The 16,299-nt window shown below is 33.2% G+C and overlaps 1 protein-coding gene across 1 annotated transcript; it reads right to left on the bottom strand.

Annotated features, from left to right (window-relative positions):
• Positions 1 to 4,156: 4,156 nt before the first annotated feature.
• Positions 4,157 to 12,153, bottom strand: LOC127119126 (zinc finger CCCH domain-containing protein 41). Its single transcript, XM_051049321.1, has 5 exons — positions 11,985 to 12,153; positions 10,097 to 10,986; positions 6,979 to 8,172; positions 6,313 to 6,645; positions 4,157 to 4,979 (listed from the first exon to the last, which is right to left on the bottom strand). Exons 2-5 carry the CDS (start codon positions 10,880 to 10,882, stop codon positions 4,521 to 4,523), a joined length of 2,772 nt encoding a protein of 923 aa, XP_050905278.1. The 5' UTR covers positions 10,883 to 10,986; positions 11,985 to 12,153; the 3' UTR covers positions 4,157 to 4,520.
• Between the last annotated feature and the right edge of the window lie 4,146 nt (positions 12,154 to 16,299).

The raw sequence follows: 16,299 nt of genomic DNA, 5'->3' as shown, positions 1-16,299 counted from the left end.
ACATTTCACCTTCTTTTCGGTGAGTGTACCGTCATACTTGATGATGTCTGCATGTTGTTAGGTATATGTATCGATGGTAAGACCGTAAATGGTAGAGTTAACCAAGATAACTCTATATGCGAGGAATTGTTGGGTGCCCCTTTGTGTGAAGATACAACTACGGGACAAACTTCGGGTTAACCTAGGGGTCAAGGTATTAATTTAAAATATCTTAAACAGTATTATTCAAGTATAACATTAAACGAAGAATCTACCGAGTATGAAAAGATAATCAAAGCTCGGTGTTATATTATGATTCTATTTGGTAATTTTTTATTTCCTAAAAGTACTGGTAATACGGTAAATTATATGTATTGTCGTTGTTACGAAACATAAATAAGGTAGGCACATATAGTTGGGGTTCAGCTGTTTTGTCTCATCTATATAGTTCGTTGTATAAAAATGCCAAAAAAGAATACTTGTACGCTTTATTCTTGCGCCCATTTGCTACAAACATGAGGTTGGTCAAGACTGCTGTCACTCACCCCGGTCAACGAGAAGTCATTCAGATTACCCTATGCATCAAAGTAAGTTTATATTTAATCTTCTAATTTATTAGACTTTATACTACAACTAATTGTAACTAAAGGATGAACTACAACAGGTGTCTCAAACACACTATAGTAGTCTATCGCAATCTTTTAGACCACATTGGACCAAACAATGTATTACTACTAAACAACTCTACATTTGATTTAAAAAAATATTCAATTACATATCATATAATCATGTCAAATTCTTATACAGTTTATCTAGAGGCCATATTTGGGTCTTGATCATCAGGTTAACCATGATGATGATGCAATTTAGACAGTAAAAACACCAATTATCTGGTTCACTACTGTGGTCATACATGGTGCTAGACCAACTCAACATTATATGGCATGGTTTAGGTCGGTTACAACGCCACAGTTTGTGCCTGAGCCAAGATATTTGATTGATCCACGCCAACGAGCTTCGTCATCACACACCCAACAACAAATTCCCGCCCAAGAACAATGTCAACCCACCTAAACCCAACGACCAACCTCACACCATCACCCTACCATATACACTCAACCACTAAACACCCAACCTCGCAATTAATTCATGTCACACACCAAAACTCAAAATTAGGAATCAAACTCTAACCACCAACAACTATACACAGCCACCACAACAGTCTATAGCCCGGATGATTCATACGATTCAACTTCATGTCATCGTATCCCCCCACTAATGAACACTCAAACATCTCATTGCGACAACACCCAACCATTGTTTGACTTTAGTACATCACATGAATCATTGCTTCGTTTCCAAAACGATTCAATGGCCCAATTGGACAACCATACCGTGCACAATCCACCCAACTACAACGATCCAACTATGACAACGTGGGCACCGAACTCAATTACGGAAGCGATGTTGGCGACAACCCCCCAACTATTAGGGAGAAATGATGACAAATATATCAAATATCGCTGGACCTTTCACCGGAGCTTCACACCAGCCAACATTGCATCATGTCAGCACTCAAAGACCCCAAACACCTCAGAGAAATCGTGGGAGACCTCGAAGACAGGCTAACGCACCTGAATGTGGAACAGATGGGTGTTTCAATCGAGCGGGTCATTGATTTTCCTGTCAATTATTATGTATTTTAACTTTATATTATAATATTAATCATTATTTTTTATTTATGTATTTTATTTAATTATTTATAAATATAAAATATATAATTTAAAAAAAGCATAATACATGCGCCATATGCATTGGCGCATACACATGATGTAGTGTATGCATGCGTCAATGCAATTGACTTCAAGGCATGCATGCGCCCAACCAAATGACGCCCATGTACATTTGGAAATTTTCAAGGCATGCATGCGCCCTACCAAATGGCGTATGGGTTCATTTGAAATTAGATGCGTCAGTCCAACTGACACATACGTAATGAAAGGTGATTATTTTTGTAATTATTTTAAAAAATATATTATTTTAGAATTTAAATTAAAAAATATGATTATTTTATAAAAAAATTCAAAAGAGAAACTTTGTTGAAATTTTTATAAATGATGTAAAACTCTGTTATGAATATCTTAAATATATTCAAATCAATTGTTTGATTTTTTAATCGGATTAGGGTATCTCTGATACTCTTCTTTAAATACAAAATTATTTATTAAAAAAAACTCTTGTAGATTAATAACCGATGAATACTTGTGTAACCTTAATATATATATATATATATATATATATATATATATATATATATATATATATATATATATATATATATATATATATATATATATATATATATATATATATATATATATATATATATATATATATATATATATATATATATATATATATATATATATATATATATATATATATATATATATATATATATATATATATATATATATATATATATATATATATATATATATTTTCAAAACTCAAATTTATTTAATATTATTTAAAAAACAATTTTTTTATGATTAATTATAATTCCAATGTAAAGTTAACGCGGCGGTTATTGTACCAAATGATATTATAGTAAAAAGTTTTTACAACTTTAATTTAAGAAACATTATCCATTGCTGTTTCTTTCATAAAATTATATGAAATATTTTTCAGTTTTTCGTTTTTGAATGAACACTAAAATTGAAAAAAAATAACATTAACTATATATTATGTTATTTTTAAAATTACAGAATAATTATAACTAAATATAAAACTATAATAAGTTTTTAAAAGAGAAAAAGTTAATAAAATATTTTAGAAATTAGGTGATTACAAGAATTATAGAAAATAATATTTTAGTTTATTTTTTAATTTTCCTCAAAAACAATATTTTAATAATTTATATATATAAAGAATAAAAACTGAACCAAAACAAACCACTAGACCTTAATATTGTAGTAATTATAACTATTTTTGAATAAATGTGAAATGGGAAGATTGAGTCATAATTAAGGTGAGTATGTACTCGTTTGTTTAAAATTTACTAATAAATGTTTTTTGTAAAAGTAAAAGTATTTTAAGTTAGTTTTATAAATTAAAAAAATAATTGATACTTACTAATTTAAATATTTGTTACTAATTTTCTTGACATAATTAAAATTACAAAAATTTTAAAAAGAAATATCTCAAAATAAATTTCATAAAAAACTATTAAAATTTTGACATTTTAATATACTTTGAATTTGTAAAAAAGAATGAAATATTTAAAAAATATTTTATAAAAAGCTATTTAAATCAATTTTGCATTTGAACTTCTATTTTCATAAATCTTTATATATTTTTTAATATAAATTTTTAATTCTGTAAAAAATTATTTAAAAAATGCTAAATAAATTGCATTTATCATATTGTTTTATAGGGGAGTTTAGTTATGGATCCGAATTCTCTCCATTATACTTTTATTTGATTTTTCTCCATTTTCAGTCTCACCACTAACTATAAGTTGATATATCTATAGAGAGCTAGGGACAAAGATTATAGTTATTTTTTATTAAAAATATGTGCACAATTAAGTAGAAAATTGACAATTTTTGTGGATTCAACATTTTGTATCCAACAAAATTATCTAAAATTTTAATTCCCGTTTTGAAAAGTGACATGTTTTGTCACGCTATTTTCAAATGTCTTGTGGTGTGTGATATTTTGACACACATCAGAGAGGGGACTAAAGACCAAAGAACAACAAATACAACAAATAACATAAACAATTTACGAGACAAAACAAACCACTTTTGAAAGGAGATTAAAGCCACACAAAAAGGAACCAAAAACATATTTCATACAAGGTCGCAGTGGCGAACTTAAAAGATAGAAAAGTCATGGTAAAGTTCAAAATAATCATTGATTTAAAGAACAAATAAATGCATTGGTTAAGTTAAGGTTTGATGTGTTTCTTTCTTACCGATGTACTAAATTAATTACATTTAGTTGCTATTAAATCAATGACTATTTGTTAACTTTACCATGATGGTCCTATCTTTCGAGTTCATCATGCTAACTGTCACCTTTCAAATAACCACTACCTAATCAAAATTTCCCATGGTAAATCAATTGTAAAACAATAAAAACAGGTAGAATTAAAATAAATGTTTCAAGTATATGAAGTTAAACTAACCGCTTCAATTATATTATTCTACTGTTGCTATAAAACAAAAAAGGGAAGGGTTCCCAAATATGTCAAGTAACTGTTCAATGGCTTTTAACAGAATGTTGTAATTCAAAAATTTTATCCTACAAGAGAACTATCCAAAAGCTGAGATATAACATGATGCACCATTCGATTAATACCACCAAATACAAGAGGTGGCCAAATAGAAGGAACTTTACATGTCTTAACATTGACCAAAGGAACATGGAATAATAATTTTTTAGAAATTGATATAAAAAAAATGCCCCTGAAAGTTAGAGTTTAATAGATTTAAAATTTTACCTCGCTGTACAAATCTGACCATCAACAGATCCTCTCAACAGACATTGTCCTCGGGTGATTGTTTGGCCGAAGAAACTCGACTGGTGGTACACTGGAGATCTTCATCTTGTTCCTTTTTCATAAGCCCCGAAGGACTTTTAGTTTCAGAATATTTATGCTCACCGTCAGACACAATTGATTCATGGTTTACAGAGTTTCCTAACTTTTCTTCAGATTGCCCTTCTGTATCCAAGGGCTCCCTGGGAGGAGCAGATAGAGAACGCTCTCTACTAACAGTGGCATTGCCATTGCCAGAATTGGTAGGTGCCAACCACACAAATTTAAGGTTATGGTCTTTCCAGCATTTACCTTTTATAAAGGCCTGCTCAGCTGCTCCACGAGTAGTGAAATTTAGACGTGCATCTTGCTCACTACTGTCATTGACTTGCACATCTTCTAACTCTACAGCGGAAAGTTCACCATATGGTAAGAAGTGTTCCTTCAAAGCAGCAACCTAAAAGACGATAATTTTGTAAGCAAAAGATTAAAATTGACAGTGTCACATTTGGTAATGATACAACAACAAATCTAAGACAAAAATGACCGTATAAATCAACCATAAAAACCACACAGGTGTTCATATCAATAGATATTTTCTCATATAATATTGCTCTCCCAAACGCCTCCCTAATATATATTTTCTCATATAATATTGCACTTGGATTTTTAGGTTTGACACGAGAAGACCAATTAGCAAAACAGGTTCGTGGAGTGCAATCAAAACATAGAACAGCCTAGCTTGGAAGCCCTTTGATTTTTCATAAAATATCAGGCTAACTCATGATCAACTTCATAACGATCACGACAACATAGGACAGTGTCATGGTATAAAACTTAAGAAAATGATGGACCAGTTCTGGCTCCCCCAAAGGATACCCAGGGACAAATCAGGAAAGGACCAACAAGAAACTTGAGATGGCAGCTGCAGCAAGCAACGGTGAGCTTATGGTCATTTCTCGCAAGCTATTGGGTCGCATGGTGCTGCACATGACAGTGCAGATGTTGGTCTGGGGAGCTTGAGAGTATCAGAAGTGATGTGTGTAACACAAAGACCGTGGTGGTTGAGTGCCAACTTTCTTAGTTTGATTCTGTTTAGGTTCAAACAACTATTCTACACAAATCCTTCCCCTGGATTGGAAATTCCCAATTTCCTACAAGAGTAATTATGCCAAATCCGTTTATTTTAACTAAATGATGACCAATCAAGGGTTGAGGTCCAACCTTTAACTAACATTTTCAGATCTCTTACTCAATACAATGCATATGGTATATTAGATAGGGACTTGACTCGGGTGACTACTGGAATTTTAAATATGATATCTTATGTAAGCATGAATACAGCAGAGAGAAGAAAATACACATAATTCGTACACACTTAAGAAATCTGAAACAAGGTGAAATAAATAGAAACAATCAAAAAGGCCAATCATTTTTTTGCTTTAACTAGTCCCTATTGTTTCTTCTTTCTTTGTATCTACACTAAAACAATAAATAGGTATTTCATTTTCATAAATATCTCAATACGGGTCAGACTATGGAAAGACAACCAAGAATGCAGAATCGCAGATTACTATAATTCAGTCTTCAAATTTTAAAAATTAAAATCTTATAATCCAATACATATAGACATATATTTTAATTCAACGTCTACTATTCTCACATGTCAGTTCATGTCCAACTCTAACAGGGAAATCTTTAGTCAAATGATTGTAGCAAAACAAATAACAGGACCCATTGCAAAACTCTACAATATGTACAGACACATGAGGCAAAGAGAGAAGACTTACATTTGCTAGACCAACTGGCAAAGGTGGGATGATTCTAAATGCAGTGGGACGGTTATCCAATTTGTATCTATTAACAGGCCCTAATGGTTGAATTGACTGCCTCAAGCCTGTAAGTTCTTGTAGTCTCATTGGTGTATTTGCTTTAGGACTTTGAGAAGCAGTTTTGACCAACTGTTTATTCTTATCCACTGTTGTCTCCGCATGTGGAGATGACATACCAATATCAGCATCAGACGATATAGGGGAAGACGGTTTGACTACATCAGACGCCATGCTCGTTTTGAGTCTCTTGGCAGATTTCTCAGTGACAACTTCACCCTTGGGTCCTGTAGCCTGTGAAAAATTAGAGTTTATATGATGAGAAGGAATGACATTAATACATGAAACAAGATGATAACAGAATGCGGTGGTGAGCGATGATTGTGCTAGACTTCTATTTTGTTTTTAATATAGTTATGTAGAGGGTAAGATCTAAACACCCTTTTATTACTGGGACTTAAGGCAGCATATGCACTAATTGATACATATAGTCCTGTTACCTAACACTACTAAACTAATCACATTATTTAGTAAAAGAAAAATGCACTAAATATCTAAAATGTCACGAGTCTCTAAATCAATGTTTCAACAACTACAATTTAAGGAAAATAAACAATTAGGTCTCACATGTTTCTCAAATTTGTTCAACCGGCGCTTGAACTCGTTACGCTTTTGGTCCAGAATTTCCTGCTTCTTGCGCAGTTGTTCCTTTAGATGCTCTAAGCTTTCAAGCTTCCTCTGCAAAGGAGGCGCAACCTTGGCTGCATCTGCAATGAATGGCTTTGGTAAATCCGAAGGTGATGATCCTTCAAACATAGTCCTTGAAGCATCAGGTTGATGTATATCTTTTCTCCTATCCGTGGCCACTGGATGAGATTGAACGAAAGTGGGTGGTTGCCCGTGGGGAGTTACAGTTGCACCATTCCCACTTGCAGTAGAATTATCACCACGAATACAGTCACGATTAGCCCACCACAGCTTGATGAAACGGTTGCCCATTACAGCATCAGGTGCCTTCAGAGCAGCTTCAGCCTCTTCTCTCTTGGAGAATTGGACAAAAGCTCGTTCGCTGTTTATTGGAATATGAATGTCGGTAACTTCCCCAAACTTCTGAAAATGAGCAAGAAGAGACTCCCTCCTGTTAATTTTATGAGGTATCCCATTTACAAATAGAGTACGCAATGCCTTCTGTGATGGTTTACGTATGTTACGCATATCAGCCTGTGCCTTCAAAGATGCTTCCAAGGCTCTTGAGATGGCATCATCTGCTATGATTTGCTTACCTTGACTGGAAGTGTTGTGAGAACCTATTAATTCATCATTATCTTCCTTTAATTGATTATCAGGAAAATGGAAAGAGCTCATTGTAGGGTTAGATTTTTCTTTCGTGCCAAATCTACTTTTTGAACTACCAATTCTGCCCCAGACAGATGAACTGGCACCCTGTAAACTGACAGAAGTTCTGGTAGCTTCGACTGGACAAACACTATTTGGAGCATCACAAGACATAGGCTCGGCATCATCAATCTTTGATGACTGCATATTTAGGAGTGCATTTGAAGATTCCAGACCCCTATCATTCCACAGTGGTTGATCTGGATCATAAAGATCAGCTCCACTTGTGCAACCAGGACCAGGATATTCACCATCCATCGGCAAACCAACATCGCTGACAACGGACTTGGAAATTATTCCAGATTTACATTTGCTGTTCATTGAAGCGGTTGAAGCATTTACTGAATGTAGTGATCCAGATCCAGCAGGTGCTCCAATTAGGTGTGCACTTGAAAGCGAAACAGGAAGGTTGAACTGTGAAAGACTCTGAATTATGAACAACAAATTAATTAGCTAGTTTAACAGACAACGAATGACTTTGATACAGTGAAAAATTATGGGAAAGTGCAAATATTAGTCAATACAAATTATAATCATTACCATGCAAGAAATAAATATTGAACATTTGAAACTTAATCAAAGGCAAGTTATGATACAAAAAATCAAATTGCAAGTAAAGAATAGACAACAACAAAGGCTTTTCCCCACTAGGTCGAATCAGATATCCAACAACTTATAATGATGGACCATTCAAATTTAAATCAATTTTAAAGACTTGACTTAAAGTTGTTCTTGATCTCTCTCTAACTCTTGCGATTTGGCTATCTTCACCCAATTCACCCTCGTTCCTAGGGCTTCTGCAAGTCTTCTTCATGCATGACCGAACCACATTAGCTTAAACTCTATCACCTTTTCTTCAATTGTTGCTACCACAACTTTCTTTCTAATACTTCTAGTCTTAATTCTATCCTGTCTTATGTGTCCATTAATCCGTAAAATTGTCATCTCAACAACATTGGATTTAATTCCTCGTTTTGTTCATTAACATTCAGCATTTACACTATTCTATTACAAAAAAAAAAAATACAAACATACAAAGTTCAAGAGGGGGCGAAGAAAAAAGAATATCAATTTTTCTGTGAGCAATGCCAACAAACAGACTGCAAGTGAGAACGTTATTATAAACTTTAAAGAACATCATTAAAATGAAAAATCTTTTCAACATACAATTAAAAAGGTCATCAATGAGGATAGTTATTACCCGTGTGCCCAAAGTAGGCAGTATGAACAGCTAATCCTAAGAGATACTCTAAGATTAGAAAATAACTCTAAGGGATACACTACAATACTCTAGTATAATATAAAGATGCTATATTTTATCATATTCCAACACTTCCCCGTTAAGCGAAAGCTGACTTAGCTTTAAGCTTGAGGTAAATATACCCTTTAAAACAGAAAACAAAATAACCAGGTCATTGCCCGAGGTTCATGGTTCTAGAAGTCTTCAACCTTTGACTTGTTTCTAGCGCACCACGACACTAGCTCTAACACAATCAAAAACCTCAATTTGGGAACAATCATTTAATGCTTAAAACAAGCAAAAGATATATAACCACCAAGCAAAAGTAACAACTCTAGTCTTAACCCCTTCACATAAACAAGAACATCAAAGCCAAAACGGCAACCACTTAACCATTAAACAAAAGCCACGACTCAAGGCTTAACCACTTAACAAAAACAAGTATGCCTAACCACCACATAAAGCATAGGTACCAAAGCCTGACCATTAGGAAAGAAGGTCAAAGACAGACTCAATCACTCAAGACAGAAGCAAAAATTATCAATGCTTAACCACTAAACAGAAGCTATAACTGAAGGCTTAACCACTTAACAACAGCAAATATGCTTAACCATCACATAATGCAGAAGCTACCGAAGGTCAACTATCAAGAGCAAAATCTAAACATGAAGCTTAACCTCTTAAGTAAACAAATCATGATAATAATAATAATAAAAATAATAATAATAATAATAAAAATAATAATAATAATAATAATAATAATAATAATAAAAAAATAATAGTAATAATAATAATAATAATAAGTAATATGGAAACTAATCCTAAGATAATAATCTAAGATACACTTAGATGAAAAACTAATCCTAGGGGATACACTAAGATACTAATTTTTTTCATCTATATTCTAACAATATCAAATTGGAGACAAATGGTGATCTGTCTTCATTTGCACAATTTATTTTCATATTTTTTTACAATTTGAAAAGTCTTGTGCATGTAATTCATGCATACCTATAACCGACCTATTTTACCAATTAAAACGTTTCTTTCAATATTACTTTTATAATTCAAAAATATGGATATTTGCTAGTATCTCAAGTAAAAAAGTACCTGAACATCTTCAATGACAATTCGATTAACACCATGTTCCATAGGGCACATGTCCCCTCTAAGGCAAAATCCACGTTCCTCAAAATCTCTGCATCGTTGACGGGGAATATTCACATTTAAAGATGAATTAATGGGTGGTCTGAGCGCCCCTTGTAAACCCATTGGATGAAGCATGTCTAAGCCACCGTTGGGTACGGCTGGAATTAAACCAAATGTATTCCAAGAAGCATTTTGTGCATTTGATATATTTGGTAACCCGCGTCCAGTATAAAGGGCTGGAGGAAAGGACCCCTGCTGAACCATTTGTGAAGCAACATCAATTGAGCTGAACCTGGATTCCCGTTGATTCCAAAAACCTGAATCCCTGCCTCTTCCCCTACCAGCGCCAGGATCTCCAGCAAATGATTGGCTTGGTCGTAACCTTTGATTCATATCAAAAGGTGTTCGGGGAACTGAAGTCATCCCATGGCGCCTTCTGTCGAACTTGGAATAAAAATCTTTATCTGTGGTGGCATCGCTGTAAGTTTTCAGTGTTTCAAAGGCCATGGATTCATTTTCTCTAAATGGATGACGATTCCCAAAATTTTTGTTACGCTTTCTGAATGACCTGTTAATTACAGGATCTAAAACATCTCTCTCCAATGATTGAGAATGATCATCCTTCCTCCGATGCTTATGATTCCTATCATCGTCATCGTCATCGCTCACTTCTTTCTCTTCAGGATCACTGGCGCAATCAGATGGCACAGCAGACTCTGGTTTTGGAGATGAAGCTTTAAGCTCCATTTATTTCCGTATAACGAAATATTTATGGTATCTTCTTTGAATCCCAACTAGGAATGATAAGCCGGGTTATGTTGCTTAGAATAATTCTAGAAATACAGATGGACCTACATCAATAAAAAAATCAGGAGATCAAATATAAGATAATTTGATGTCAGACTTTAAACCTAAAAGATTAACAATCTTTCCAGTAGTAAATGGACAACAGCATTGATTATTTATTTGTGTATTAATTTAAGTATGTTATTAAATTGGCCAGTTTCCTAGTCATGTATCCTTACACTCAACCGGAATAAACATTTGACACTGTCAATAAGCAAATCTCAATCTACTAATTGCAGAAAATTTGCGATGAAGAATATTTTAAATTTCCAAAACACATTAAACAAATATCAATAGACAGAGAGCCTTAATTGGGAATCACAACCTGCCGTCCAGCTATTGTGAGTGAGAAATGCTAACTGTGTTCACTAATCAATGAAATTAAAAAATTGTGTTTCACTATGGTTTCCAAGGAAAAATTACGTGCCCAATTATTCAATAAACACTCAATTACTTCTAAACATAATCACCTAACACCAAACCGTCCATTGCTCATAAAAAAAATAACAAGAAAATCATCAAAGGGTTTTAGGACACATCCAAGGCTCATCAATGACTCGACGACAAATACATTTAGTAGCAGCCAGCAATGCAACACATAAAGAAACATCCAGCTGACTTCGAATTCGAACAACAACACATATATTGGACCAACCATTAAAGAAACCTAGACAACATATCTCCACTAATTAAAAAGATCTTTCTCACACACACTCTCACTACGGTTTAACCTAATTAAAATTTCTATTGAAAACACTAATCATTTTTCTCATCTTTCACAAATCATCAAATAACAACAACAACCACTACACTGTTAATGATGAAGAAAATAAAAATCATCGAAATCGTAAATTGATTTCAGAATACATAAATTAACTACACAAGAAACTGAAAGCAATCGTGATTATACATAGTTATTGCTTCCAATTATTTCAATTACGATAACACAATTCGAACAATTATTATATCAAATAATCGGCGCAATTTGAGAGAGTGATTGAACCTTAGGAAGAAAGAGTCGCGTCGCGTGGAGGCGATGAGAGTTGACGATGGCGGCGATTGAACGGAAAGTGGCTGCCGTGAGAGTACGAAGAAGGAATGAATTTGGGGGTTGGGTTGGAAGAAAGGAAACAAAACAGCTACACACAATACGAACACACCTTTAATCAAAATCGATCAATAAAAAAAAATTATTTTATTTTATTTTTTTCTTAAGTTGTTTTTGAATATTTTTCATGCTAATTTCACGTGTTTTTATATGTATATGATTCTATGGCTTCATATTTATGTAGCATATGTAAATTTTTTCAACATGGAATGGGTTTAAAAATATTTAAACTATTGAGAGGTAGCTTTATTGTGAACATATTATCTACTATTTAAATTTATTTATTTGTGTTTATTTATTTGTATAATAAATTAAGAAATTGTTTGTAACTGCATAATAACTTATGACTTCAATAGGGTTTTCTCCCAATAATGAGTAATTGAATATTAAATTTAATTTGAATACCAAAAATATATAGCTAATTTAATTTAAAATATTATATATTGTTTTTAATTTATTTTTATAAAATCTCTATGGTAATTTTTTTATAACATATGAGAAATTACAATATATTTTTTTGCTGAGTTAGACTACAGTGGGGATGTGGTTGATGTCATTCATAGAGGTCGAAACTTTGACAATTTTCTAAAATTTAATTTTTCTCTAAATCTTCTCTTCTTCTATCCATTAAGATCATTGGGTTAGTATTAGTAACATCTTTGTCCATTGTTGTTTTTATGTAGCTGGAGTGCTTCCCGTGAAGGCTCAACCAGTGTTTTTTGACATCCTTCTGAGGTGAGTTCAGAACATTATGATTTCCTTTTTGATAGTGCTCATTTGAACTTCTCTTTATATCTTTTCCTTTTTTTTGTTTAAGAGGTATTGACAATTAGGATGCAAAGATATCTTAGCTTGATGATTAGAAAAGGAGGGATGCATTTTGTTATCAGATAAGGATTGATTATTTTTGTTCTCTGCAGCTAAGTTTACAGGAGATCTATTATGTGGTTTAGCTCTTATGTGATTTGTCTCCCTGTCCTGGATGATAAAATTATTGTTAGTGGCACAACTGTTGTAGATAGGGTAATGTTTGTTCCTTTTAGTCCTCATAGAAGTGTATACTTGTGATCTGGTTATCTTGTTGTTGTGTTTGACGCCCACTTTATGATTTGAGACATGGTTTATCTTTTTTGTATCGATAGGATGGGCAGTTGTCTTATCGCCAGCTTCTCCATCAGATGTAATATTTCTTTATTGGAAATATGAGGATTGTGCTCATTGTTTTGGCTTGTTTGGATAGGGTCTTCATTCTTAATAATTTTGTTATTTGTATTATCACGTTTGTTAGCTTGGGTGAAATTGGAGACATTAATGGTTGCTCTATGGATGGAGTCTTTCAAAGGTATGAATATGTTGTCGAAAATATCTTTATATCTAGTCCTCAATAATTGATTTAGGATGTTAATGGTGAGGGACAACGTGTAGTCATTCATGTAATTGATATTGCAATATAATCGATCATGTATGTTGTTGTGTTGGCTGTTTTGAAAGTTTATGGTTAATTGGGAGCCAAACCAAGTTTTGAAAGCCTAGTTGCATGACATAAAACAATGGGTAATAGACTTCATACTTGAGTTATATCTAAGGCATATGGATCACATCAGACCCCTTTGTGGGTTAAATTATCTCTTATAGGAATTGTATTATTAAGGATCCTTCATAAAGGCATTTTCTGTCTAGGGGTTACTTGTGCATTCCAAACTTTTTTCCATGATTTTTTATGTTTTTTCCGATATGGACCTTCTTGTTCATTGTCTCTGGTCCAGTTGTTTATGCACTAACAACCAGATTTAACTGTGTAGTGGTTGTTGTTGGTGACCATTCAACAATTTTGATTATCTTCTTCCCTATTAATGAGGGGGATTTTGGTTATGGGTTCTTTGTCTATAAGTAAGAGCATGTTGTTGATTAGGTTAATATTCCAACAATTGTGTTCCTCGTCAATTAAGTCCCTGACTCCACTTACCCCTATTTCCAAGGGTTCGAGTGTCAGGATTTTAAACACACGTTGATTTGGAACCCGTTTGTCTTTTCATATGTTGATTTTGTCGCTTTTACCAATATTCCTACAAGAGCCTTTCCTCATTATCCAACTTTTATGTTGGATGCTTCTTCATAGGTAGATTGGGTTGTTTCCAGTCTTGGCTCGAATGATGTCACAATTAGGGAAATGTTTAGCTTTTGGAAGCCTATCCATGAGGGAGTTAGGATTGCAGTGCATTCTCCAAACCTGTTTACCCAAAAGGGCTTCATTGAACTCTTTGATATATCTAAAATTGAGTATGCCTTCGTCTTTAGGTTTACAAAGATCTTCCTAGTTTTTCCAATGGATTTTTCTACCATTTTCCTTACCCCCATACTAGAAGTTTCTAATGATGCCTTCAACTTTCTAGAATATGGAGTTAGGAATGAGAAAATAACTCATTATGTAGGTTGGGACTGCTTGGGCAATGACTCTGATAAGGATGGCCCTGCCAGCATAGGACAAACAACTTATTTCCATCCTTTATGTTTGTTTATGATTTTATCCAAAATGAAGTTGAAAGAATGAGCTTTTGATTGACCAATTTTAGTGGGAAGGCCTAAGTAAGTTTTGATATGATCAGTGGTAAGAATATGGAGGATGGTAATGATGTTTACTTGCTTCTCAGGAGTGACATTTTTACCAAACATTAGTTCTGATTTTTGCAAGTTAATCTTCTGACCCTAAATTTCTTGATATTCATTGATGATGTTGGTGAGGTTAAAAACTTCATGTTCCTTTGCTCTGTAGAATATCAAACTATAGTCTACAAAGAAACTGTGAGTGATGTTAGGGGCATTTTTGGCAATAGAGATACCATGAATTTGATTATTATCTTGAGCATTCCTGATCATATCATCATCACACATAATAAAGAGATGAAAGGATCATAAATCCCCTTGTCTAATTCTTATAGTAGGGTTGAAAGAAGATGTGTGATGGTCGTTAATAAGGATAGAGAAGGAAACACTTGTAATGCAATTCATAATAGTGTTGGTTATGCCAATAGGGAACCCCATGGAAATGAGAGTATTATAATGAAGTCCCATTATAATCTATCATAAGCTTTCAGCATATTCATCTTAATGCCCGTGTAATCGTGTTTTCTTTTGTTAGTTGATAGGTCTCAAGTGCACAACTTTATCGGTTTTAGTATAAAAGATTGTTGAATCTCACAGAGATCAATCAACAAGTATTATTATCTATTATTATTGTGTTTATTTAAGACTATGGGTATGGTTTGTTTTAGCAAAAAGGTAAATAATGAAGTAAATTTGTTTAAGTTAATCAAATAACAAGTAAGGGACTGAAACATCGATTCCCGTCTACCAATTATATTTATATAAAATGAAGTTGTTTATTATAATGAGAATAAAAGTTGATTTGTAAAAAATATTCAACTAATAGCGACACCCACTTTTGCGTGTCTGTCACCGGATTCCTAAATACGTTAAAAACTGGCTTTCACGGTGAAATTAATATATCTAAAATTCTTTTAAAGTTGAAAATAAATCCTTAATTAAATTCGAGATGCTTTCACTACCTTGAAATTAATTATTCGAATAATGATTTCAGATATCGATTTCGTTTTTCGTTACATAACCGGTATCTCTAGCTCCTACTTTCGTACTAATTTTCTTGATCAATTTTGACCCTACTTTCGCACTCCGTCAGAACTGGTAATTCAAATTTTCAAGTCTGATATTACCTTATTAGGTGCATAAATGATATCTCTGTATTTCTACTTTCATACCAAACACTTTCTATCATTTACATAGAAATTGTAAAACAAACATTGAAGGTGAGAAAAACACAAGAAAAGGGTTGAATTATGTTGACTTTTCTTTCTTTTTAAAACTTTAGTTAGACTCTAAACACAAAGTATAGAATCTGAACCAATCAGAGATAAGTGATAGGCAACGAATAATGAATGAAAGAAATAAGAGACACGCATAAAGTTATCCTAGTTCCTCTCACAAATCTAGAGTAGTCCAGTCCCCTTGTACTTACAAAAAAAAATCACTATAATCACACATATTTACAATTTTCTCAAGCACGTAAGCAAGAGACTTCCAATGCTCAAACACAAAGTAAGAAACTTATATGCTCAAGCACGTAAGCAAGAGACTTCCAATGCTCAAGCACACAAGTAAGAGACTTCTATGGTCAAGCATATAAGCATGAGAC

This window comes from Lathyrus oleraceus, chromosome 1 (assembly GCF_024323335.1).
Source record: "Lathyrus oleraceus cultivar Zhongwan6 chromosome 1, CAAS_Psat_ZW6_1.0, whole genome shotgun sequence".
NCBI lineage: Eukaryota > Viridiplantae > Streptophyta > Magnoliopsida > Fabales > Fabaceae > Lathyrus > Lathyrus oleraceus.
This window is presented reverse-complemented; position numbering and strand designations above follow the sequence as displayed.